The sequence below is a fragment of the Centrocercus urophasianus genome, unplaced genomic scaffold (genome assembly GCF_019232065.1).
Source record: "Centrocercus urophasianus isolate 14NV4802_14NV808 unplaced genomic scaffold, USGS_Curo_1.0 seq_15, whole genome shotgun sequence".
Taxonomy (NCBI): Eukaryota; Metazoa; Chordata; class Aves; order Galliformes; family Phasianidae; genus Centrocercus; species Centrocercus urophasianus.
Window position 1 is genome coordinate 32,668,714 of NW_024884697.1, and position 27,061 is coordinate 32,695,774.

At 39.2% G+C, this 27,061-nt stretch overlaps 1 protein-coding gene across 1 annotated transcript in view; it reads right to left on the bottom strand.

The window, feature by feature from the left end:
* The window catches only part of GRIP1 (glutamate receptor interacting protein 1), a 105,420-nt gene that overhangs the window by 46,187 nt on the left and 32,172 nt on the right, over positions 1 to 27,061 (bottom strand). The window contains exons 6-8 of the mRNA XM_042815873.1: positions 26,374 to 26,449; positions 24,874 to 25,019; positions 702 to 849 (exon numbers count right to left, since the gene is read on the bottom strand). Coding sequence (XP_042671807.1) covers positions 702 to 849; positions 24,874 to 25,019; positions 26,374 to 26,449 — 370 coding nt within the window. The remainder of the gene's footprint in view (positions 1 to 701; positions 850 to 24,873; positions 25,020 to 26,373; positions 26,450 to 27,061) is intronic.

The following is a 27,061-nucleotide window of genomic DNA, read 5'->3' on the forward strand; positions in this document are numbered from 1 at the left end:
GCTCTGCTACAGTTCTAGATCACAAGGGAAAAAATACTTGCATTTTTTCCCCCTCAATTCTATGTACAATCTGAGCTAAACACAGTAGAATGGAGTTTAAATGAAGTTGAAAAATTACAGCAAAATAACTCTGAAATACAGAAACCAGTCTTCTTAATACCTCAATTGTATTCTAAAATGTTAATAAGAAAATCCAGACAGAAGTTCGATTTCACTGTAACACAAGAATAAATGGTATATTCTAAAAGAACACTTCAAGGTTGCAAAGCCTCAAAATTTATTTCCCTTGACAGCTGTTCCATATTGTGAGCTTACTTTATGAATTCCAGTGGTGTATTTATTTCTTTAAAAATATTAATTTCTGCTGCAGCATTATATTTAAGCCAGAACAGACCTCTAAACTTCTGTATTGTACAGAGCAACCAACAGCCATGTATTACATTTGGTCTCGCTTATATAATTGAAAACTCTGAACAAGCTAACGTAAATGGTGCCCTGAAACTCTTAAACTCTGCAGTATGGAATAATGATCTGACAAAGTGCTAATTTTAAGACCTAGCAACCCTGATAACATATGGCTCAGTCAAATTCATCAAAATAAGGAAAAGTTTCTTCAAAACAAAACCAATCAAAGCAAAAGTAGGAAAAAAAAGAAAAAAAGAATGCATGGATCTGCAATGTCAGCTCTATGTCACACTCACCTGTCTGCAATACTTGCAGATTTGATTTTGTCTATGACAATGACCTGTTTGTTGCAGCACATCGAAGTGGACAGTGCAACCCCAAGAGCAGCACCAGGAGTTTTGGCAACTTCAACAAGTAGTGGTCCAGACGCTGTTGAAACTGAATCTGTTAGAATTAGACAACAAAAATTCAGTACAATACCAATGTAGTCTTTATGCCATTTTCATATTTTTTTTCTCTCCAAATAAAATTTCTGTTCATTCTATTTCTCTTATCAGACAATCTGACACACACAAAAAAATTCTGGAATGTCCCCAGTTTAGGCATCAAGAACTGTCATGGGATAAAGTAAGGGTGATGGAGCACTGGAACAGGTTGACCAGAAAGACTGTGAAGTTGCCTTCTCTGGAGATGTTCAAGACCCAACTGGATGCCTACCCTTGCAACCTGGTCTAGGAAGCCTGCTTTGGCAAGGGACATTGAACTAGATGATCTCTAAGGTCCCTTCCTAGAATTCTGTGAATCTGTGAAAGTACCACTTTCCAACAGGTCACCAATAAGTAGATGACCAAACAGTGAAAAAAGAAAGCAGAAAAAACAGGCAGCAACAAAACCAAACCTTAAATCATGATCAAGACTAATGACTGTGTTGAAGAACTATGCTCAAGAGAGACAAGAGCTAGACAGAACGAAGGAAGAAGACAGCAGGCTGCTTCATAAATGTCAAAATAAGGCATTCAGTGATAAGGGTGAAGCGCATTCTGAAGACTGCCTGATAGTACTTACCAGCTGATCCCATCTATCAACAAATGACCTTAGTTACATACAGTAAGTGAAGGGGTCCTGTAAGGATGTAAAAAGACTGAGGCAAATCATAGAAGTAAATGACATCAGAAGACTGAAGATACTTATGATCAGAATAAAAGAAAATGTAGAAGTAGAGACATGCTGGAGTAAAGCTACCAAACGTTCTACTACACGACAGTAGATTTCATATACACAGGGTACTGGAGCCTGCTGTAAGAATGCAAGGAAAATATACACCTGTGACATCTCTCAGAAGCTGTAAAAAAGCTGCAGCTGGAGCATGCAAAAGTTAGGGATCAAGATATTGCATGCAGTCTTGAACCTAAAAAAAGTAGTCCAAAAATGTCATTCTGTCACAGAAGACTGTGAAGCTGTATATTGTTGTACAAATTTAACAAGCTACATATGATGATACAAGAAACGAAATGACATCTTCAACAGTCATGTGAGGTGTTCTTCACAGCTGGAGAGTAATGTAGGTAAACTGGACAGACATGAAGAGAAAAATGTGCTTGGATGGAACATACAATACAAATAAAACATCGGTTAAGAATTACAAAACACAGTTTTCTCCCACAACTTCAGACAATTTTTACAATCCTCGTTTTTTTTCCAGTTAGAAACTTGAGAGCTAGAAAGAGAGACTCAGTGTTTTTCAAAGCACCCATTAATTCTGAGGTATTTACTTTTCAGCTTGTCTGGGACTGACAAAGGCTGAACTTCCACAGATACCATCAAAATAAGGTTCTCTATAAATCTGAACCAAACCTTAAATTATGATCCCAAAAGAGAGTCCACCCAGAAGCACTACTGTCTGGTTCTTCAGATACTAATAGATTTAGAGCTGGGTGAACGGCCCTCTGCTGCTACCTGTCTTCTTCCAGTAATTAAAGAGGAACCCTTATGGCAATCAAACAGATGGCTTAGATGTTTTGGTTTAGTGCCTAAGTTGGGTAGGGTGCATACAGCCAAATAAGCATGTGCAGCAGAGCAGAATTTAAGAATTCCCAATTCCTGTGCTGAGGAAGAGTTTTTTTTCTTCTTCAATATTTCAGCATTTTCTGAAACTACAAACAAGCTCATATTTACAAACATATGGGAAGAGGTCACTAAGCATGCTTGTCATGAGTACTGCGACAAAAGTTTGAACTCAGATGGATCCAGAAAATGATAAAGCTCAGGTTGTTACTGCTCATCACAGGTCTGTTCCATAGCAATTGCCTTGAGGAGAGGGAGGGAAGCTATATATTCAAATATAATCTGTCAAGAATGAATAAATCTTTCAAGATGTCACTACAGAATTATTTGAGAAATGCACCATCAGCTTATGCCCCACCATTATTTCCCAGGTGCCTGTTAAAATGCACTGGGAAGGCAAACGAAGAACGACAGGATGAATAAATAAGATAACTACATTAGAAACCAGAAAAGAAGAAGTGGAGTGTGTCTAACTGTGGATAATAAACACAAGGAAGAGAAATCAGAGGGCAATAATCAAGCACACATTCCCTGACAGAGAGGGATTAGTTCATCATGTTGAAGTAAAGCATAGCTATGAAAAATGAATGATACAGGTATAAATTATTCATGTGTAAGGATGTTTCAGTCATTAAGATATTTACGCCGTGACTGAAGCACTTACAGACTACGTTGATTTATTGGCTATGTAATTACATAAGATATACTGATGAATGTTTGCATGAAAAATGCTCCAGATTTCTGATTTTGTTAATAATTTTTCTCACCTTTGAGCACTGCATCTCAATCAGTACACAAGGCGTGATTAAAACCTCCCATAGGTAGCAGCATTGCCTTCTGCATGCTAATACATTTCTTCTGTTAGCAAGCAGGACATCTTTTTTATTTGCCACGTTTAATCACTGGCAGCAGGAGGTTCTTATGGGATATAAATACGCTATACGATATACAAAAAGTTTTGTATAAAATAAGTGTGACAACCTTTGCTCACCTCAAACAAAAATCACAAATTATTTTGAAGGTTAAAAGAAATTTTTTTTAAAGCCTGATTTCCAGTGGATAGGAAGCACGCTTGGTCACTTTACATATATATGTTCATATACTCAGAAACGTATGCATCTACTAACACTTGTATAGCCTCATGGCTTAATTGTTAAATCCAGTTCAACAGCTGGGAGATGCTGGAGGACAGAAAACCACTTTAGGACTCACACAGTGGGGCAGGCCAAGAAGAGAGAGCTGTCTGCTTGAGGCAACAGAGAAACTACTTGGAGAACAGTGCTTACAAAATGCCCTAAAATAGGAAAAGGCTTCAGGGATAGCTTGCAATCAAAAATGACATAAAATCCACAGGAAATCAAACTCTCTATTCTATTATGACTTTTCTTTTTTGTTTCATTTTTTTTTTCTTCTCCTATAAAGCCCTCTTGTACCTCAGTGTGGGAAGTACTGATGTACAGAGAGCGTGTTCTTGTAGGAACACTGAGTCCTGTTGCTACTGTCTGTGTTACATGTTTCTCTAACTGAAAGATTTCTTATGCCTTCTTTCTTTTTTCAGAAGTCATTCCAAACTACCAATTTTTGGAGTGGCTTTAAAGAGACAGACAAGGAGGCAGTCTGACCTTAAAGAGCTAGCTGAACCAATTGAACCACACATCTCTACAAGACTGCCATTGATCTTGCCTGGATGCTGCTGTATCTTCTAGCAATAACATAAGTGAGAAAAACTGGATGCCTTACTATCTCATACTAATTTCCTTCTTGCTGAGCTTCCTTCCTATGACATGTAGGGCTAATAATCTTTTCACTTTAAAGCTGCGTATAGCAGTTCCATGTAGCCTTCTCTATTGTTGTGATTCTCTGACTGAAAGCAATAAATATTTATATATCACACATATATATATATATGAGCATATAGCAAGTCTGCACTAGTTCACATCAGTAAATAAATGTATAGCTCCTCAAATATCACAACCCTTCCCTTGCAAAGTTTTCATGTTTTTGTAGTAATGCATTAAGAGATCTAAATTTATCTCACTTCTGTCACAAGATAAGCTAATATTTCATTGAAATAATTTGTCTTGATCAAAAAACTGCTCTTTCCTGTCCCTCACATCTTTTTTCATTACCTTCACACGGAACTTTTGCAACCCACAGAAAGCAAATGGAGCATTTTTTCCAGATATGGCTCAATATTTCAGGTGTCAGACATACCATAGGTTTACATCAGGAAGGGCTGAAGTATTTGCCATTCCTTTGGAAAGCTACAGAGCTGAAATGTGAAAATCAAACTCAATACATTTTTTGCAGGGCACTTAAAGTCCACGTCTTGTTGTACAGATTTAAGCCTGGATAAGCAGGCAGAATTTCTAACATGCTGGATGAGTTTTGTTTCTAAGACCTGTGGCTATAGCAGCAACACTTTCCATTGAGACTATTTTGCAAAGCCCTTTACAGCACTTGTTAACTGAGGAGGAAGCAGTGCAAAAAGCATTCAGGGATGCTACATGCGTTCACATCCACTCTCCTTCATTAACCTACAAACTACTCATTACTGTCAAAGAGCATCCTAAGCACTTCATGAAACTTGTCATCTTTCATGTGGTTTGCTTTTTGTATTCCTAAGGACTACTTTTTAAAAATGAACATCATCTCAGAAAGAGCATTTTTTGTGTCCATTAAAACGTCCTCTCTGTAAGACTTAAAGCTGCCCAAACTCCTGACAGTCCAGTGGCACCATCATATCCTATCCATCATATCCTGTCTGTGACAGCAACACTCACAGTAGTCTGTCGTACTGTGACCCCTCTGGTTCCCTTCTCATGCTTTCCCAGTGGGAGGTGGTTGACCTTCTCCAACTGTCTGCCTTTTCCATGGCCTCAAGCAATACAGGAACCAAACGCACCAAGCTCAGAAATGGCTAGTTCTTTGTGGAGCACAAGAGAAAGACTTGCTGAGAGTGGGGAAGCTTTTCTCCACCTCTATCTTCCCTCCATATTTCTCTCCACTAATACCTTTTCATTGTCCATTTTATTGTCCAGTTGGTCATAGGAAGAGATTTTAAAAAAGCCAATTTTGGTACTGTTCTTCATTGCTTGTGTACTGTACCAAGCAACACCAGACCAGTCACGTGCTAGAATACGCCTTAGGCTATCTTGCTATCATTTTTAATTTCCTTCATTGGGGCATTTTCATTTGCTCATGTTTAACACCAGCTAGATGATTACCTAAGTCTCCCTTGCACACATGTTTATTTAAATACTAACATTTCGGAGGTGGGAGACTGCTTATTGGTGTCATCCACTTTCCTTGTACTTTAAAGACAATTTGATCACAACAAATTCATAATACCAATATAAATTTTGCAGGAATATTGATTACATATTTTTTAAAATGGTAACAGAGAGCAGAATCATAGGTCAGTGGTTACAAAAGGGGAAGCAGCAGTGAGGAAGAGAGGTAAGAAGAAAATTTCTGCAGTGTCTGAAAGGCACAGCAGGAACATCCAAGGTGCCCTACAGCTGAGTAGGCCAATTATCGTTCATTCAGAGCAATATCATAATATCATAAGTAAACCACCCACAGCATAGAAGCATACACACACAGTGTTGAAGCACAGTCTTGGCTTCAGAATTCTGTTGTACGAATATTGCATAACATTTGCAGCCTGGCTTTGTTCATGCTTCATTTAGGGGAGTAACCTTTTTTCATCTCAGATCTTATGGGAGAACTAAAATCAGTGCCAGTTAGCAAGCTCTGATAACGATGGCTGAAAAGCTCAAAGTCACTGACAGTGTTTGTAATTCTCTCTGGGTGGCTGGAATACAGAAAATATTAATAAGCTTAATGACATGTGAGACTCTACCCTAAAATATGTTTTGGAAGAGAATAAGCCCGCATTATACACTGCCAGCAATATTCAGGGAGCGAGAGTAGTAGAGAGTGCTAGTTTCTTTAATAATAAAACAACTGTTTAAAAATTAAATAATGTTCTTGTTCAAAGGGTCAGTGGCAGTCTCCAAGGCCTGACTTACTTTACAGTATGCTATAACATATGTGGCTCCTACTTTTCCATTGCCCATGGAGTACCTGCATGTTTCAGGCCACAGAGTGAGCAATAGTTGTTCTTATTTTATCTGGCTCAGCTGGAATTAGAGGGTTAGAGGGACAAGAACAGAAATAAAATAATTAAAAAAAAAATAGTAATGTCTTTCTTTATTGCCAATAACAGCATGGCACTGGAAGCGCTGGGCTACTAATTGGACAAAAGCTCATAGAATTCACAGAGAAAGATGAAACTGCTGTAAAAAATAAGAAAAAAGCTTCTGATGGCATTTTACACACTCACTTTTAGAATAATCAACTTACAAAAGTAAGAAACAGGAATAATTTCAAGAGGATGCTAGCAGAATGAGTGACAATGAAATCAGAGGGACCTCTCAACCTCCAAATGGAAAATGAAGACATGACAGTCTTTAAATGAATGCATTGTCTATCTCCTCTCCAATACACAAGTTATTTCATATTCTTGTTAACTGACTGGCCCAATTTTTTCGTTTTCCTCTTTTCACCTAATTCCTGCAGCTCATTTATCTGCCACTAATGCACTCATGCTCTGCAGATCAAAAGCTTAGGAGCTGCCTCTACCTAATTTCATACTTTGCAACCTTAACTACATCAGCTTTCTCAGCTCAGAGCTGCCTACCAGCCAGCGAGGAACCACCTCTCAAAGTACTCAAAACAGTGTGGGTGGGGATTTACTCACAATCCATGTGTGCACTTTTCTCCTCGGGTTTTCACTCATGTTCAGACTCCAAGGCCTGCCTAAACACTTCTTGCTTAAAAGACTTCCCTCGAGACTTGAGGCACTCTTTCTTCTACTAACACTGTCTCAGGCTCAGACATCTTTCATTTTTAACTAAATCTCTCCTCCACTCAAAAGTTGCATTGAATCCCATTCTCCTCATTTATCTCCATCTTTTTTTTTTCCTTGCACTGTTAATCTAAAACCCGATTTACCTACTACTGAACTTAATCCAGTGAGGGGAAATGGTTGATAGAGCCTGTGCAGATGACCCTGGATCTACCTCTTTGAGGTTAGCCTGAGTTCCAACCAAGTCTGGGCTCTGCCATTTCTTATCTTTGTTACCTGAAAAATGACTACTTCATAATAAATTCAGGTGGCATTGAAAAGAGCTACTGAAAACTCAAATCTCCATCCTCTGGTGTCAGCACAAGGATTCAGAGCTCAGGAGTATATAAACACAATCTGACAGCTTGTTTGGCAACTTGGGCCTTAGACATCCAATTTCTACGGAAAGATGGCTCCTGAAAACTGCCTCAAAACAGCACAACTGTGAAATGTCTGCAGACTTCTGCCTGCATTTCATTCCAGGAATGGAACTCCAGAACAGTAACTTTTAAAACTTATCTCCCAAGATAGGACAGACCCCCAAAACAGTGCAAATAATATGCTAACTCTTCCACAGAGATCCTGCAATACACCATTTTTCCCATTGCACAATACATAGATGCACAGATGCATACATACGCACGTACAGAAGAGCTTCTTATGCTTAGTTTTTCTTGTAGGTAAGGCAGGAAACTAAAATAAAGACTTCTGATTTTTTCCAAAACACTCCAGTTTTTGTACAATTCTGTATCTGACTAACCATAACAAGTAGAACAAATAAAGAAAACATAGCTTGCATCTCTGTCTGCAAACTAAGATACAGCTGTCGTGTCAAACTTTACACATGCTACCCATGAAACCTTGTAAGACACTACTGTGAACTGTTGCAGTACCCACAAATTAAGTCTATTTGCCATAATGACCCTAAGTTTCCTCTTTCAGTAAGAATTAGTAAAAATTAGAGAGGAGCCGGATTCTCTTCAAAGGCCTGCAGAGCAGAAGGACGTTCACTGTCAGCACTTGACAGATGGCAACAAATGGTACAGACATCCAAACTTTATGCTGAGCTGACAGAATTCCTATCTGCTCAGGGATGTAATGTGGTAATGATGTAGCAGATAACCCTAGAAGCTTCTGAGCAAAGGTGTGCCCTGGAGAATTTGGGCGTCTTGATAAAAGAGCTTATGTGCACATGAAGCAGATAAGGCAAACAAGGACATGCCAACATCATGCAATGCAATGCTGTAGTAGTGAGCTCCCTGGCAGGCCCCAGATCCCTGCCCACATGAGCAAGGGGCAGGACTGTGACAACACTTTCTGGTTCTCAGCAGGTAGTTGAGCCATGTGCTGCCATACAGCTGGGCACTCGAGGTGCACGACAAGACTTTGCTCAAGATCTTCTGTTCTGAGCCACAATGCCTTATACACTCATCGCTGCTTTGCACTTGCTAGCCACATCTACACATTTAATAAGCACTGTGCTCTGACTTGCAGAACTGGCTTTGGGTATACTTCTGCTACAATTAAACTGCTTGGTTCAATAGGCAGGAGGTTTCAGACTTGTCTAAAGATCTGCAAGGTCAGTTCAGTGAGTAGAAGAAAACAACAAAAAACCCACACCAATAAACAAAATGAAAACACCTAAAGTGATATTCTACTCCCAAAGAGAGAAGAATTTCTGGTGCTACAAGTAAGCACCATCAATACAATTTTCCCCCAAACTTTTATTTGCTTTCAATAGTCTGTACTTTAGCACAGCTCTATAAATAATTGCTGCATTGGCACAACGACTGTATAAAATGCTGCCATGCAGAAGGATGGAGCTGAGATCTGACCTTGATATCAACTCACCAAGGAGCACAGTGAGAGTTCTGCAACAGTCTGGGTTTGCCAGAAAGGGCACAGAGTATTTTGTCATTTGATGCCAACCACTCATGAAATGAAAATTTGGCAGAATGAGACAGAAAACAGTTTTATTAACTGCTCTCTTTCTACTATAGTATTATCCAAGAGCAATTCAGCAGAATAGTTTAAAACAAAACAAAACAAAAAAAAAAAAAAAAAAAAAAAAAACCCAGAAAAATTCAGGTAATTCACATTCAAACCCAAAACAGAGGCCATAGTTCTGGTTCTGAATCTGATCCCACATTGCAAAAATAATCCAGGATTGCTCACATGCTATCTGCTTATTTCCAATTTTTCCCTCCCCAGCACTTGTTATGAGCTATACAGAAACAGAACTACAGGGGGTATGCATATACTCGAAGTAAAAGAAGGACGTCTGAGTATCTCCTGTTCTCTGCAGCATATATTTCTAGCAGAAAAAATCCAAACCAAACAAAACCAATTCCCCATATCTCTCAAAATCCCAGCCAAGCAATGACTTCCAGATACCCAAGTACCTGATAACTGCCAGAATCCCAGCAGTGAGACACGTATTCCTCCCTGTGCCTCCTCTGCTGGTAGGCTCCCTGCCTGCTGCAGGACCACCTTTGGCAAGGCTTTTTCTTCTCTTCCCTTCTCTTCCTTTTCCTTTTCTTTTTCTTTCTCCTCCCCCTCCCCCTCCCCCCTCTCCTCTCCTCTCCTCTCTTTTCCTCTCCTCTCCTCTCCTCTCTTTTTTTTTTTGACCAGTGAAAATCCACCTCATTTACCTCAGTTGTAAAGACCTCAAGAAATGAGAGGCTGCAGTGCTCAAAGGAAGGTTGTTCTGCTCAACACTGCTGAGCTGACCCTATCAGAAAGACTGTGCTTATGCAAATGGTTAAAAAAATAATAATAAAAAAATCCCAAACTGACACAAACAATTTAGGAGCTGATTAAAATAAGTAAAACACATAAATTATTATAGAAAGGAGCGCATATTAAAAAAAAAAGAAGTCATCTACTTACAAACAGTATAACATTAAAAGGAAAATATTACAGTCACCATGTGGGCACAGAGCACTTCAAATTTAATGAACCCCAGAATGAATATTACCTGGATGAACTTGCTTTTACCTCTCTTCTTTAATTATATACTCACATAATTTTCTCTCTTTGAGAGCCTAATGTAGAAGTGCCTTTTTCACTTGTAGCAACACTTCTACTTTTTTTTGTAATGCTCATGCCTTACTTACAGAATACTCTTCTCATCCTTACCTGTGCAGTACGGGAAGGGGAAACTATTGGATGGTATAGCATTACAACACAAGTTTATTCATGATTTTATCTCATAACCACCCTTCAATGCATAAACAGTGTTTTCCCCACTGTATAGAAAAACAAATGAAGATCAGATAGTTGAAGGTCAAAAGCACCTTTAGTCTGGAGAGACCAATCTGAGACATCCGCACTGGGATTCACTGCACCAAAACGCAAGCATCTGTAGAACAGACCTAAGGGGTAAACGCCCTCTGTAGCCATTGGAGAGAATCTGGCATTTAAAAAGTGCTTCACCTGACCTATTTCAGGCACCAGCAACAGAATGAAACAAGCTGTTCTTTAGACCATTTCTCAGCTGTTTGTCTTTCAAATCACCCAGTATCACATGAGTGACTGATGAAGAAAAAACGTATGCAATAATTACAACTAAAAACAGTATTATAATGCATATGCTCCACAAAGTCTGAGTAAGGTTGCATGGGCATCTTTAACTCTTTCCCATCCCTGAAGAGCTGAGCTGAAAGAAACTTTGCAAAGGCAAGGAAAACCATGCCCCAATATGTGCAAAATCTATTGAGAAAGTCTTCACAAAACACTGCCTCTCCTGAGCACATTGAGCTACACTCCTCCAAAGACATCCAAATACAGAGAGGATGGATGTTCACTGGGATATACAGAAGAAGAGACTTTTCTAAAAAGGGCTTTTTTTCCCTCTACCACTAGGAAAGTGCAGGTCTGTATTCCAGTGCTTCAAAAAGGCTCATCTTCACAAAAAAAAGATTCTCCAACACTCTCATCAAAGGCAAAACAACTTTCTCTAAGCTCATTCCCAGAAATGGCAGAACAATTTTGCCTGGAAATGCTAAAAAGAATAATTCAGATCTGGACAGTTAGCTGGGGGAATTTGGAAGGGGACCAGAAGAAAAATCTTGTCATGAACTGCAGAAGTTTTCATAGCTCTTAAAAATCAGGAGGTTTAACTGTGAGGTGGTTTCAGAAGTCTCAAGCAAACAGTTCCTCCTGCCGAGGATTTCATAAAGAAGCACAGAAAGGACACGTCCTTTCTTTTTTGCTTTTCTTTTGCTGTTGTTTTCTATTTTAAACATAGCAGATAATACTGTCCAACTAAAGAATAGCAGAACGTGTTGAATGAGACAGACCGGCAGCACCAGCGCCTTGCTGGGATTTATAACACTGACCGTTAACACTTGAAATCTGGTCTGTTATGCAGAAACCAAAATGCAAATCAAAATAAATGCATGGTGGTTGTTAATCCAAGTGTTCCTCTTGTAGCCTGTGGGATGGAACGTTTTGTTGTGATCTTATCACAGAACCAGTAACACCATGCATGCTCTGTTCCCATACTAACGTTGAAGTACCAGAAGAGAAAGATCTTTGTCAAGACAGAAAGAGAAAATGGGCCTGGCATGTTCTCTTTTCATGGGTAGAATCATAGAATGGCCTGGGTTGAAAAGGACTACAATGATCATCGAGTTTCAACCCCCCCTCCTATGTGCAGGGTCTCCAACCAGCAGACCAGGCTGCCCAGAGCCACATCCAACCTGGCCTTGAATGCCTCCAAAGATGGAGCATCCACAACTTCCTTGGGCAACCTGTCCCCAGTGCATCACCACCCTGTGTGAAAATATCTAACCGAAACCTCCTCCATCTCAGTTTAAAACCATTCCCCCTTGTCCTATCACTATCCACCCTCATTAACAGCCATTCCCTCTCCTGTTTTATGCTCTCTTCAAGTACTGGAAGGTCATAACGAGGTCTCCCTAGAGCCTTCTCTTTTCCAGGGTAAACAGGCTCAGTTCCCTCAACCTTTCCTCACAGGAGAGGTGCTCCAGCCCTCTGATCATCTTAGTGCCCTCCTCTGGACCCGCTCCAAGAGCTCCACACCCTTCCTGCACTGGGGGCCCCAGGCCTGGACGCAGTACTGCAGATGGGGTGCAGATGGATGCAGATGGATACACGAGCTGAGCAGAGGGGGACAATCACCTCCCTCTCCCTGCCGCGAGAGGACTCAGCAGTACTCGGGTGCAATTAAACAGCGCAAGGAGCACTGTTATTAAACAGTGTGCCTAGAGTTAGCTCCTTATAATACAGGCCTTGTCTACACTGCAGAGTTGAATTCACTATAGAATTCCTAGAGCAGATATTCTCATGCTGGTAGTGAAATCAAAAATAGATTCAGAGGTGCAAACTGTGCTGCAAGTAGAAGCCTTATGCTGTCAGGAGGCATTTTTGATGGTATCAGCTGGGTCTCTATTTCAGGAAAACTAGGGGGAGCGCAAAGAAGCACAGCTCTGCTGTTTATTTCCCTAATGGCAAAGCTCTTCAAATGTAGGACAAGAGGTAGATTTTTCTCTTCTGGGTTCTATTTTAACTGCAAGCTCAAGTCACTGAGAGGCTTTCTACTGAGACAAATGGGCTTGGACCAGGCCTCAGTTAACCTTGTGGAAGGCAGCAGACGGCTCACCTATGGATCAGTACTGCTCTCATCTTGAGCGCCTCAGGGCAGCACTCTGCAGCACTGCTGTAGCTGGGGATTAGATCCAGCTTCATGTGCATGCAAAAGCTGGTCAATTTTGTGGAGCGAATCAGCTGGCAGACTGCATTTAAAAATCAAAACAAAATGCATTTAAGGACATTAAATACCTGAATTAAGATATTTTCTTTTTTTTTTTCAAATGAGTATGTTAACAGTGATTAAGAACAGCAAGTTTTTAAGCTGCTGGTGGACTCCCTGAGACAAAACACGGCAGGAGAAATTGCAGGGATAATTTAGTTTAGATTTTCTTTGCAACTATTGGGAATATCGTGCCAGAACCATATTAATCACAGTGGAGAAACCAAAGGTTCAGTGTGTTTGCAGCTCTGGTTCTTTTTCTTTCTTTTTTTTTTTTCCCTCCTAAGCTGCTTCAGATTTCAATTAAGAACTCGAGCAGGATCAGCAATAGCTTTTGGATACAAAATTAAAGGAGAAAGAAAAACCCATCTAGGAGTTTTTGAAGAAAGTGTGGAGGAATTTTCTAAGCCACATGAAGTAAGTCCCAAAGTTCTTCCTCAAGGTGAACATACGCCATCCTTTTATGCATAAGACTTTCAAATTATATGCTCAAAAAAAAAAAGAAGTGAAATGAACACTGCAATTCAGAGGCAATACGGGTTATTCGTGCTTGTATGTAATGCAAGAGGAAAACACATCCCCGAAAGCTCTTTCTTCCTCATTGTCTTCCCTATCTTTGTTCCTCCACTGTCTGTCTTTTTTATCCTCAGAGACTTATTGCCTCTGATGCCCTACAGTCACTTGTGTCTATTAGCAAAGCCCTACTCTGCCTCCAGTTTCATGCAGGTAACCTGAGGATCTGGGTCAGCACCTGACTTGACTCATTTACAAGAAAGACTATTTCTATACTGGTGGGGTTTCAGGATGTCAAAATACAACTTTGTCAGGGAAGAAATGTCTGGAGGCACAAAAGAGGGAAGACGCAGCCTCCACTTGCCACAGCTTTACCTGCAGCCCTGGGAAGCTGTCTTATCCTTCACTGCTCTCCTCAGGAGGGCTCAGCACCTTTTTTGGCTGCAGTGAGTCATGACTTTCCTGACCGTGTCAGATCTGCTACTAAAGATGAAACTGGTGAATGATTTAGATAAGTACTCTTTCTAAAATCACTTCCAACTCCTCCTGCCCTAAGAAGCAAACAGGTCAGGTGCTTGCCTTTGGTTTATTTGGAATGCGTGTTCACAGAAGCATCGTTTCATTAGAGTCCTCCAGCATCTACACTGTAATAGCAACATGATCAGTCAATAACAGCTGTCAGAATGTTCTGTCCAGTTTCCCTACAAATGAAAGCATGACACTCACAGAAGCTCAAACATCACTAGTCACTAACAAATCCATTAAAAAAAAAAAATCCAATTTTTTTTTTTTTTGGCTGAACACAGGCTAACATATGGAGTATATTTTATTAGCACTGCTTCCTCAAACTACTAAATATTGAGTTCACAGGCTGTGAAATGATCTCTTTAAATGAACTAAGCATGGTAAACATGTATTTAAAAAAAGATGCAAAACGAGGTTATTATGGGTTTTTAGAATTACTGTAGGGGAATGTGATTTGAATAGCAAATACACAGAGTGTAACATTTCACTCATCATACAGTGGAGTAACAGTCTTGGAAGTCTAATCCAGCGCAACAAAATCACTTTGTAAGAAATGCCACTGGTGCAATTATCTTTGAGTATCTTTGCTGATTTCAAGATAAACCATTCAGCTCAGACATTGATTTTTCTCTCTACCTACATTTCCAGCTCACAAGTCTCAGTGCTATCTTTTCTGAGCAGCACACATCTCCCACATGATGAATACTTGATGGTGCAGCCTCAAAGGATCTGCTTCAGATCTCGTTCATACCAGTTTTGCACCAGAATGCCATTAATTAAGACATTCATACTTAGGCAAAATACCTAAGAATATTCATATTTTAAGATCCATCCTTTTTCAGTGTAAGTGTCCTGTAAAATAAAGAATAAACCATGAACCTTAGCGAAGAGGGACGAAAATCTGCCCTACTGCATCCAAATGTGATCCAGGAAATGAATGAAGTGATTCCCAAGCTTTGTCCCCTTGACCTAACCCATCAGCACTGTCTGGATGCATCATGTTGATGACAAAACATCCAGAGGATGGACTAATTTATTTCTGGATTATTTAAACACCTCCCTCACGGAAAGTCTTGGGAGACACACAGTGTTTTTCTCTCCCTGAAATACAAACAAGATTGGTTCCTTTGCTTCTGCAGCTGTTTCCTAACAGATGGGCTTTTTTAGACCCAGCTTCTAGGGTTACAGCCCAAGTTTCCTCTAACATACAGAAAACAGAATCTGTCCTTTATTCCTCAGTCTCTTGGATGACTGCAATGCCACTAAGCCAAACCTAAGGTTGAATTTTTTAATTGGATTTTTTTCTGATTACCGAGTTACTCTTGCATTGAATTGCATAGTACATCCAGAAGATCCTTTAATCTCCAGGAAGCTTAATTATCATCCTCTTTGTAAAACTTTCACACCTGCCCTCTGAATTTAAGTACTTCAGCTACTTGCTCAGTTCTTTTTTTTAACAGCAGTATGAATCAGGTTACGTCATGATTCTGGTTAGACTGCTGTTGACCAGCATACTAAGTAACAGAAAAGCCAACTTAATGAAAGATCTCTCAGCTTCCTTCTGACCAGAGGCATGAGTCTGTAGCAGAGACGGTAATTTTTTCACACAACATTTCATGGCACATCTGTGTAGCCCTCATGCAGTGTGGAAAGACTTGATCAATCCTTTTCTCATCATTAAGCAAATGTACAGTAAAAAGCTTTCTTTGCAACAAACCAGCAAGAAAAACACATACGAGGTTTACTGGCTCCACTTGCAGGATGGTGGAGAAGTCAGCTTGTTTTCCTATTGCTTGTTTTTAATGCTTACTAGAAGAAGCAGAATAGCATTTTCGTTTATATGCAGAGGGGGATTCCTTTTGAGTGCCTGTACTCCTGAATTAACATCTAGAGATTCAGACCACACGCTCTGTGGGGAAATGGCATGACAGATTCAGAAGGCTCTACTTTAATCAGTGTCTGTCATGAAATACATTACGTGTCTCAAACTGATTTTCTGAGTTGTACTTTGTTCTAACAGTACCAACAATATACAAGCATAGGATTCACCTTCTTGACAAGTCTTTGAAGACAGATTTGTCCATTGTCAGTATTCCAGCAAGAAAATGCAGAATAATTTCATACAAGTGGAACTTGGAAGAGAATGCCCCCCAAGCCCTTCTCCTAGCTATTCACAACAATTAAATTGTATTTTCAGTTTTCAGTTATAGAGACATCTCATTTTACCTTTCAAGTTTTTTCTCCTGTACAGAGCAATGTTTATTAAGCTGCTTCTAATGAGTCCATAGTTTCAAAAGCACTAGAGAGAAATGTTAATTGGAGCTGTTACAGTCAGTCATAACTTATATAGTTCTACTAAACTCCATTTATTTGTCTTTAACGATGATCAAGAAGTTTGTAAGGAAAGAAAAATCTGTAAGATTTATAAATGCTTATAAAACATGACTCTCCCTTTATTTCTTTAATCACCTGGTAGGAACACGGCTATCAAACTGCAACAACAAATCATAAGCACTCACAGAAAAGAATGTAAAGAAAAAAAGATAATAGGACAAATATACTTGGGAATTATAGCTCTTCTTAACACTGCCTGACTGTTCTCATTAATTCACCTTGGTTTTAATTGCTTACAGCTTACAATCCAGCCATGGATTAAATGTTTGATATCATTTTTTTCTTATGATGGTTGCCTGTCTCAGACTGCATTTTCTTCTTCCCTAAGTTATTTCAGCTGAAACAGGTTGGCTGTGTCTGAGAGCATCGTTAGGGAAAACTGTATGTTGCCATTCCACACAGAAAATTCTGTGGGCTTCATATGGAAAATTCATGTTCCCGGTGTGTTTTCATTCCCTGACAGATCTGGCACTGAGAATCAAGAGGAAAGCCAGGAGAAGGAGAGACTTGTCCTTCTTGGGCAAGAAGGAGAGGAACTTGGGAAAGAAACTAAGATGAGAAGGTTACCAATCTGAAAAGAAGATATAGTACAAGGAACTTGGGAATGGACTGCTAAAATACAAGGACATCAGAGAATGCTAAAGAGGGATAGGCATGAAAACTGGAAAAGGATTTTATGGAGAAATCAGCAGTGTGAGAATGAGAAATGTGTCAGGAAATTCCTTAGACCTTACTTGGCAAAAGACATGAGAAAACTGGGCTGTAACAAGAGAGCATGTGGGATTTAGGATTTTCTAGAAAAAAACCCTCATATTAGGTTGGTAAGGAAAGGGAAATTCAAGCAGCTGTTGGGAAAAAAAAAGACAGTAAACAACTAAGAACAAGCATAAGAACCAAAAAGACAAAAAACTGTCACATTTGCATGAAATGGACAGCAAAGAGGGATCATGAACCTTCATGCTTCTTTGCTGCCAGCAGCCAGCCAACTTCTAAACCTGCTGGTCTAGGTCTGTCAAGTCTTTTCTTCCTGATCTGCAGAAAGCATGTATGTATTGTGCTGGACAGCTGGTCCCAGCTAACAGGGAGCAGACTGGAACTTAAAATGGCCTCATTCATTTGAGAATCTATTAGGATGCAGATATAACACCACAGAATTTTTCCTTCTTGACTCCTTCCCCACAGAGAAATGGTAAATAAAAATATGTCAGTGCTCTTAAGGATGTAAGCTCACACACATAATAGGAAACAACAAACTGACAGCTTCTTATGCAATACAGTCCATTACATAAACATACATGTGTATATTCTTGCAAGGGCTCATTCCATACCTTTCACTACCTAGCAGTCCTCATGGTGAAAAAAATATCTGACCCATAAGACAAACAGTTTAAGTTTAGAGGAAGTGAGAAATGAATGAGACGAATGGGAGTTAAGTAACGAGTAAAGAGTGAACTGTAAGAAAGGCAAGAAGTCAGTACTCAGTGCTGCTTTGAAGGTGCAAATTCTCATTCTGTCACAATTTCTCTAAAGTTTGAAAAAAACATTTAATCTGAATTGGCCAATTTTCATGTTTTACTATCTGCAGTGAATGGCAGAATCTCCTGATCACACTAAGCACTGGAAAATAAAGAACTGAGATTTGAAGTTGCAAGACTAAAATGATGGCTTTTTTTTGGTTAAACCATAGTAATTATTTATCTTAGGTTTCCACAATATCCACTTATCTCAAGAGGTCTTAAAAATGGTAATATTTTTCTTTTAAACCACGTAAACAGAGTAGATGAAAGCATGTTAAGCAAGCAGGAACTGATGCCTGACTGGCACATATCAGTTTGCTTATAGGCAAAGATGAAACTCAGGGGAGTTAGTATGTATTGTATTTGTAACAGCATGAGATGAAGGGTTTAAGGGGATAACCCACTTACTATTGTGAAAAAGCATTTTTTTAAGTCAGAAAACACAACAGCAGAAAAAAATCACAAATCTCAGATTTCTCCAAAGAAAACCTCTTTTGGTGCCAGGGATAAGTCACATTCCAACATACATATCTTTCTGTAGATGAAACCCTTAAAAGCTACCACAGCTGAGAGAGAACTTTCTTATTGTATGCATGTGTTCATTTCAGATTGGCAGCTCATACTAATGGCCCAAATGTAGGCATCTGGGCACTGACACTACAGAGCACAAATTGTGTATTTGATAAACAAGGAAAGTGCACAGTAAGATAGGAGAATAACATGCCATAGCGTGTAGACCTAAATATGTGCTTACTTTCCACAACATGAACATGAATTGTGTCTTGGCCTCCAAGAGAGACCAAAACCCCAATATGGTTTTCCTAGTGATATGTCACTGGATATTTCTGAAAATGTTGGAGAGAGGGATGCCTATGTCATCTTCCACTTTAAGGAAGAGCCAAGAAATTTAGAATGACCTTGGGACCCTGAGATTTTCTCCTTGAGATCTGCACATGTAGCTGGACATAGACCGAGCAAACAATCTGAGTCCTGATATTTCCAAACTGGCACTCAAATTTTTATCTTCAATCATTGTCTTCTGGCATAATATATGTATGTTTTTGTGCAGCAGTATTTGAAGAATAGTAGTATTTCAGCTACATCTATTATGACCTTTGCTTTGCACACAAATTTTCACTCAATCTGTCTCTAGAGCAACATGAGACAGGAACTGTTCTTTAAAGGTTTAACTAATTTATATTTAGGATTTCAAGGGATGTAGGTTCATCACTCTGTGACAGTCAGGAGACCTGAAGTCACAGTGAAATGCTAAAGCGCAACAACGAAGCGTTCTGCCAAAGACTTGTAAGAGACAAAGGAAATGTTAATTTTAGGTTTATAAAAAATAGAAAGAAAAGGCAGCGTGGAAGACTACAGGCTTCCTGTCTTTTCTCCAGCTTTCAAGGTCTTGCAACATTTACAACATTTATGAGGATCATGAGTCTGCTCTTGGAGTCTCTGGAGCTCCTGTTCTCCGGTCTTGTAAAACTCAATAACACTTAAAGGTCTCCACAGCTCTGGTTATGCTTGAGTTATACTGCTTTATGAAACATAAGGGACAGCCCTTAGAGTTTGTTTTTCTTCAACCTTTCTCATCTTGCAAAAATCAGTCAAAGTCTACACTGGATCACAGATTACATCATCCGACTCTTTTTGTCAGGCATTGAATTTTTGTGATAATTATTGGATGCTGGGGCAGATTTCTGTAAATAGAAGTAAACTGTAAATTGTAGTCACATAAAATTACTGTCCTTTTTTTCTTTTTGAATGGCTGAAGTTAAAGGCAAAAAGCTGGACTGTATCTGTCAAACTGCTGTCATTACTACCAAATGATTGCATGAATAATTCCCATTCTGTGAAGTTGCATCAATGTTCAAAGTGTAGAATTCAGAAAACCAAGGGTGCTGTCCTAGTTAAAAATGAGTGGTTCTGTGTCAGCATGATTCTGGCAATCTAGGAGTGAAATGTCAGTTGAAACCATCTTTGCACAGAACAATTACAGGATGACACATTTCAGTAAATCTTTTCTGGCTCAGACAAGTGCAACATTTGTTAAATAAACCAGATTAACATATGGAATTAGAATGAGCAATATGTTCCTTCATTCCTGAAGATTACAGGCACATGTGGCTTGAACAAAGAAACACTCAGTGAAAAGTGAAAAGATGACATAGAAAGATCTCGTGTCTCTCAGATACAAAAAGTTAACAACAACAAGGCTTATTTTTATGCTGAAGTTCTGGCAATAACCACAGAATCACAGAACTGTAGGGGTTGGAAGGGACCTCCAGAGATCATTGAGTCCAACCCCTTGCCAAAGCAGGTTCCCTACAGCAGGTCGCACAGGTAGGCATCCAGGCAGCTCTTGAACATCTCCAGAGAAGGAGACTCCACCACCTCCCTGGGCAGCCTGTTCCAGTGCTCCGTCACCTCACTGTAAAGAAGTTCTTGCGCACATTTGTGCGGAACTTCCTATGCTGCAGCTTTTGTCCATTTCCCCTTGTCCTGTCTCCACTCACCACTGAAGAGACTGGCCTCACCACTATGACCCCCACACCTCAGATATCTATAAACCTGGATCAGGTCCCCTCTCAGTCTTCTTTTCTCAAGGCTGAACAGACCCAGTTCGCTCAGCCTTTCCTCATAGGAGAGATGCTCCAGGCCCTTCACCATCTTCGTGGCCCTCCGCTGGACTCTTTCCAAGAGATCCCTGTCTTTCTTGTACTGGGGAGCCCAGAACTGCACGCAGTACTCCAGATGAGGCCTTACCAGGGCAGAATAGAGGGGGAGGATCACCTCCCTCTCACCAATAGTGTTGATTAATTACAGGATCCTTAATTCAAAGATTACCCAAACAAGAACATTAAAGATTTAAAAAGCAGATTTCTAAAAGGCTCAACAGCAGCAACTGATGAACTAGAGCTATGCAAAAATGTTATAGGCCAGACTTCAAGCTCAGGACAGCCACTACTTTTGAACCTTCCTGAAGGCTCCCTTTTAGAGTAAACACGGAAGATTAACCAAGGAGATGTCCAAGCAACCTCAATTACAGAGAATACAGACAATCCAGATACATTATGGCAGCTTTTGGAAAATCTGAAGGTAAACTGCATTTTCTCAATTTCCACATGAGTGTAATGATAAGCTTCTTTTTCTCATTTTATAAGGGGACAGTGTGAACCATTGCTTGCAGCTCATTATTACCATCGTAGTCTATGTATAGACTATAAATTAGTCACTCACAGTCACTTCCATATTGGGAAGCCCCAGTTTCTTAGAGAAGTGTGATATAGAGCTTATCCATTCTATGATATAAGACATTATGAGATTCATGCAGCTAACTAAAGTGAAAGATGTCTAAGTTCAGTCCCAAGTTGATAGACATCTACGTCAATGCCAGCAGTTGCTTCAGTATAAGATGGTAATTCTTTATTTACAGTGTTTTTACCTAAAATCAAGTCTGTAACAGGTTTACAGATTTCAGAGAAACTAGATTCTTTGTACACACCCTGTAGAAAATTTCCTCCATCTGTTATTTCAAAAGCCATTTGACTGCATACTTTTCCATACTGAACACGAAGAAAAATTTCTTTACTGTGAGGGTGACAGAGCACTGGAACAGGCTGCCCAGAGAGGCTGTGGAGTCTCCTTCTTAGAAGACTCTCAAAACCCACCTGGATGCTTTCCTGTGCAACCTGCTGTAGGGAACCTGCTTTAGCAGGGGGGTTTAGAGCAATTCATCACACTATTTCCTCTGAACACACTGAAGTATTTTATTATTAAAGCTTCACAGAATTTTAAAAAAATTGCAAGTAGACTCCTCTAATACCTATAAGAAGTAACTAAGCTGCTTATGATTGGAGGAGGTGTTTTAGAAGACAGAAACACATATGGAAGACTACCACAACTGCAAATGTAACTTTCAACTAGTTACAAAAGCTTTCCTCAGAAATTCTGTTTTCCTCTTTTCTCCAGGGACCCAATTTGACAAATATACTTCCTAGGACCCAGTTGAGCAAGATACTTCAGAATATATATAAACAAGCACAACTGCAACCCCAGAGAATTTTGTGGAACTAGCCACATCTCCTACATCATACACAGAACCCCTTGATGCCTTTTTTTTCCCCTCAAATTTGTCTCAGTTCCAGAACCAATAAAGCATACAAGCTTCCCAAGTGACCTCTTGAAGACTTCAAGAGAAGGAACAAAACTTAAAGAAATACAGCACCTTTGAAATGGCTTGTGCTTACAGGAGTATAAATGTCAGCAACACACCACAGAATTGTAGCTGAAAAATAGCTCAGGATTACTTTCTTCATCTTCTGTAACCTTTTCAAATTAAGTTCCAATTTCATGCTATCAGAATATATTTTATGGCTCTTTCCAGTTCTGGTCACACGAAATGTTACTTTACAGGATATAGCCATCTTCTAACAGAAGAGAAGATTTTAAAGCAAATAATGGTACAACTACATCTCTGGGAGTAAGTTGTTCTACTGAAAGTTTATACTGGGAGGATCCTGTAGAATAGAACTTTCGGGTTGTTGCTTTACTCTTAGTAGGCCAGATTATTAAATTTGTTTCAGTCAACACTATTTGATTAGAATAGAATAGGATGAGTGATTTCCACTCTCTGGGACATGGTCTACTCAAAAAGTAACTGCAAATAACAAATAAAGCTTCCAAACAGAAATTGTTACAATACCACTGGAAAACTCCACATGGTATACTCACTGGAAAAAATAATAAAAGAGCTGGGAGATTGATAAAAATCTAAAAAAATCATAACTTATTAGAGAGAGAGCCTAACAGATCCCTCCTTATTTTTCTCACTGACACTGCAGAACACTATCACATACATTTCCCAGTGTGTGGTTCCCTTCTCTTTTTTTCTTTCTGACTTCACAAGTTTCATGCTCTTTCACTTCCTTCAGTTTCCATAGGATAATGGATTAATTATCCTATTAATTACCAGCAAGGTAGGAAGAAAAGAGAAATTTAGATAAGATACCGGGGGCAAATTTTTCATTGAGAGGATGATAAGGCCTTGGCACAGGCTGCCTAGAGAAACTGTGGATGGCCCATCCCTGGAGGCACTCGAGGCCAGGCTGGATGGGGCCATGGGCAGCCTGAGCTGGTGAGGGGCAGCCCTTCCCCTGGAAGGGGATTGGGAGTAGGTGATCTCTGAGGTTCCTTCCAAACCAAGTCATTTCATGATTCTATGATTCTATGAAATGCCCTCAGATGAACAATAAATGAAGATTTGTTACTGAGAACAAAAGAGAGGCAGCAGAATTTATTCAGAGAGAAAATAACATTAAGAGATGAATAGGAAGGTACTGCCTACACAGTTGTAAGCCCACAGTTCCCAGCTAAGACCCTCCTGCATTGAGCTCTATTTGAATATCACAGAAAAGAAGGTTTCTGCCTTGCGCAATGTACTATCTGGAGCACAACAGAGCTTCTCATCAAATGATTTTCTCCTCATGAAACCTGCAAAGATGTCTATAATATCCTCACTGAAACTGAGGCTGTCTCTCTGAGCTATACAAGAGAACGAGGATGGGAGTTTTTTCTGTAATAAAGGCCTAGCTGGGAACTTTGACTGTCTAAAGTCAGGGATTCATTTAAGAAATCTCTCTTTTAGAGAAATTGGAGTTATTAAGAATCTGTTTGAAACTTTGATGATAAATAACATTTGGTAATTCACCACCTTCCAAAGAAAAAGAAGAATCAACTGAAAACACCTGAATTCTAGTCTTCTTCAGGTTACAAGATCACCTGCATTTCATTTTCCACACAGGAAGTTCCTGCCCACATGCAGAGCTCTTACTATGCTTCTGGACGTGAATCTTGCCTGCTAGACATCAAGCAAAACTGTCACTCCATTCTGGGTAGTTGAGTAAACAAATATATGTATTATAACAAAAAAGACCCATGTGTTGGAAAGAGCAAAGAAAGCTGTTCAAGAATAAACAAATATATCATCCTTCTAAGTACTGATGTTTCCCAAGGCTTTGAAGTTCGACAGAGCTGTTTCAGAAATTCCTATGGGGTCAATTTTCTACTAGACTCAAAATCTGACTGTGGAACTGAGGAGGAAAAGAAGAGAAAGATCTCCAACCAGAGAAGAAATGCTTTGGTCTGACTGGTGAGTATTTCTATTTCTTGCTGCCCTTCCTTGCAAAAAAGGAAGGGATGTGATGCTTTCCAAAGTCACACGGAAATAACTAATTCCCGAAACTGAAAAATCATCTGCTCTCCTTCACTTCCCAAAAATCCTCCAATATCATTGGTAAGTTCAACAATAGTTTGTACGAACTGCAAGCTCATTTATCAAGTCACGACTTGCTATCTCTACATTTCTTAACAACTCTTCCCCACTGTGTGGCACTTTAGTGTCTTTTTATCATGCCTTGGCTGCTAACTTGCAATGGCAAAAGGTAAAAGAATTCCTGTAAGGGCAAGTAAACCCTCTTCCACGTGACACAGAAATCCTTACACTTCATTAACCTTTATTGTAAGTTAGTCACTGGAAAAGTTACTTTACTAGAATCCATACTATGGTTTCACTCTACAAACCATGTCAGAATGCTAAATTGCAGTAAAATACTGCTCACCTCTTTATGAACCCAAGATTAATGATACGGCGTGGAAGGGAATATCATTGCTGCTAGGAGCATAATAGGTCACAATCAATTCTAAAATAGCTCACCAAGAACAGGCAGCAAAACAGCACAAGTGGTTCCCACTCCTCAACATACCCATTACTGAAACATCATATTCCACCAGCAGAGTCGCCTCTTGTCCACACTGTTTGAGAATACTCATAGCTTCAGCGTGTGTTGTTCCAAGCAGTCGGATCCCATCAACACTCAGCAATCTGTCCCCAGGTTTGATTGTGCCCTCTCTGAAGGGAAATTAAAAAAAAATGATCTTTATTAATACAAGACAAATTGATTTGGAGATAATACCGTTTATGAAAAGCAATTCTCTCACACCCTCTCTTGACATTCATCCCTCCTAACACTTAACATTTACTCTGACAGTGAGAACGTACAGAGGGCACAGTGGAAAGAAAATTGCTTTAATTGGAAAGTCACCGACTGGAAAACAGCTTAACACATAGCTAAATAATCAAGTCATGTTAAATAACAACCACGTATAGCTTCTGCTTCAGCATATGCTTTGTTTCTGCCTTGTCCACACAAGTCTTCTTTCATACACACACAGACACATATTTTGATATTTTCAGATATTTTCCTAGAAATATATACAAGGTATTACAAACACATGAGAAAAGAAGCAGACTGCAAAATATGAATGTCCATTTTTTTTGATTTTCTTTAAAATATCCCCTACTTGAATAGCTTCATTTTCCTTTTCCTCCTATCCAGAAGAAATTTGTCTATAAATGTTCACTGTCTCCTAGGCTTATAACATACTCAGAATTCTAATGGAAAGTGAAGTACTAATATTGCTAGCTTAAGAATGAGGGAGAAAAACAAGAAGGCAAGGGTGATGAAAGTGGGGAGATAGGGGAGGGATAGAAGACAAAAGCTCACTTGAAACATTTACTTCTCAACTAACGTTTCCAAATGCAAAAATGTCAACATAAGCTATAGAATACCAGGCTACTTTAAAACAACTGCCAATTTCTTTAATGAATTAAGAACACAAATATGATTTTTTGAAAATATGAATCAAACACGAACATAAAGTGAATATTCTTTCTTTACGTAGGTGATATTATACAAAAATACATTCTTTGGGCCAAACCACACATCTGCACTCAGAAGTTTTCCAGGCAAAGTCACGTATGAACTCACATGCAGATATCAACAAGAGTATTAAAACAATAGCACAACAACACCAAAGACATAAAAGTATTTTTCTGGAGTGCAAGAGAAAAAGATTGTGGTGCTCGTGTATAAAAAGCATAATTAAGATCTTCAGCACTTGTTTGAAGGCTGCAAAGATTGTGCTCTGACCTATTACAGAGATTTCTCCTAACAATTTTAGGTTAATTTTTGCATGAGTAGTCTTGGAACATGCAAGATGCTTTGTTAACTTAAGTTCACACCACACTGTGATGTGCTGAGCCACTGTGGTTTTCTATTACTGTTATTACCACTACAACTAAATGCATAGATTTCAAAGGGACAGGTTTGAATACATCTACTTCACATCTTAACTTCTATCCCAAACAATTCACTTTTCTCTATTTCTCTTTCACTTGCGTTACAGGGAAAGATGAATTGTACCTGTCAGCAGGCCCTCCGGGTCTAACACATGTTATTACAACAGGACGAGATTTATTTCTGTCATCGTGTGCTCCACCTAGAAAAAGAAAAGTGAGAGAAAGCACACCTTCATTTTACACATTTTATGAAAGCTCATTTCCAAATGCTAAGGTTTACAGCTTGCACACTTAAATACGGCCTAAAAAGAGCAAAAAGTGATGAAGCAATTAATATGAACCTCCCATGATTTTTATTGGGAAAAAAAAAATCAACCTATTGAATTGTACAGACGATTCTTTATACGATGTTTCTACAGAGTGACTCTTATTAAAGGTATATTACTTTCTTAGAAACTTTACTCTCTAAATTTGATCTCATTGTGAAAAATTAGTGCTCTGTAATGTTTGCTGTGCTGAGAAAAAAATACCCGTACTTCATGTAAGTGTACAGAACAACTTCCTGCAGATTTTGGTGGCAGCAAAACCTGGTGTAAAATGAAGTTGTTCGTGTTCTTGTGGCATAAAGAATTAATTACTGCTGTTCCATAAACAAAAATTAGAGCAGTTCATAAAAGCAGTACATTAATGAATGGAAGAAGTAGTACATGAATCACAGAGATTTTTTTAACAAACTGTAAGTCATAAATCCTGAAATAATTTCTAAGTGCTATGGAATCTTATTGCTTCTTTTGCTGATTTCGAAAATAGTG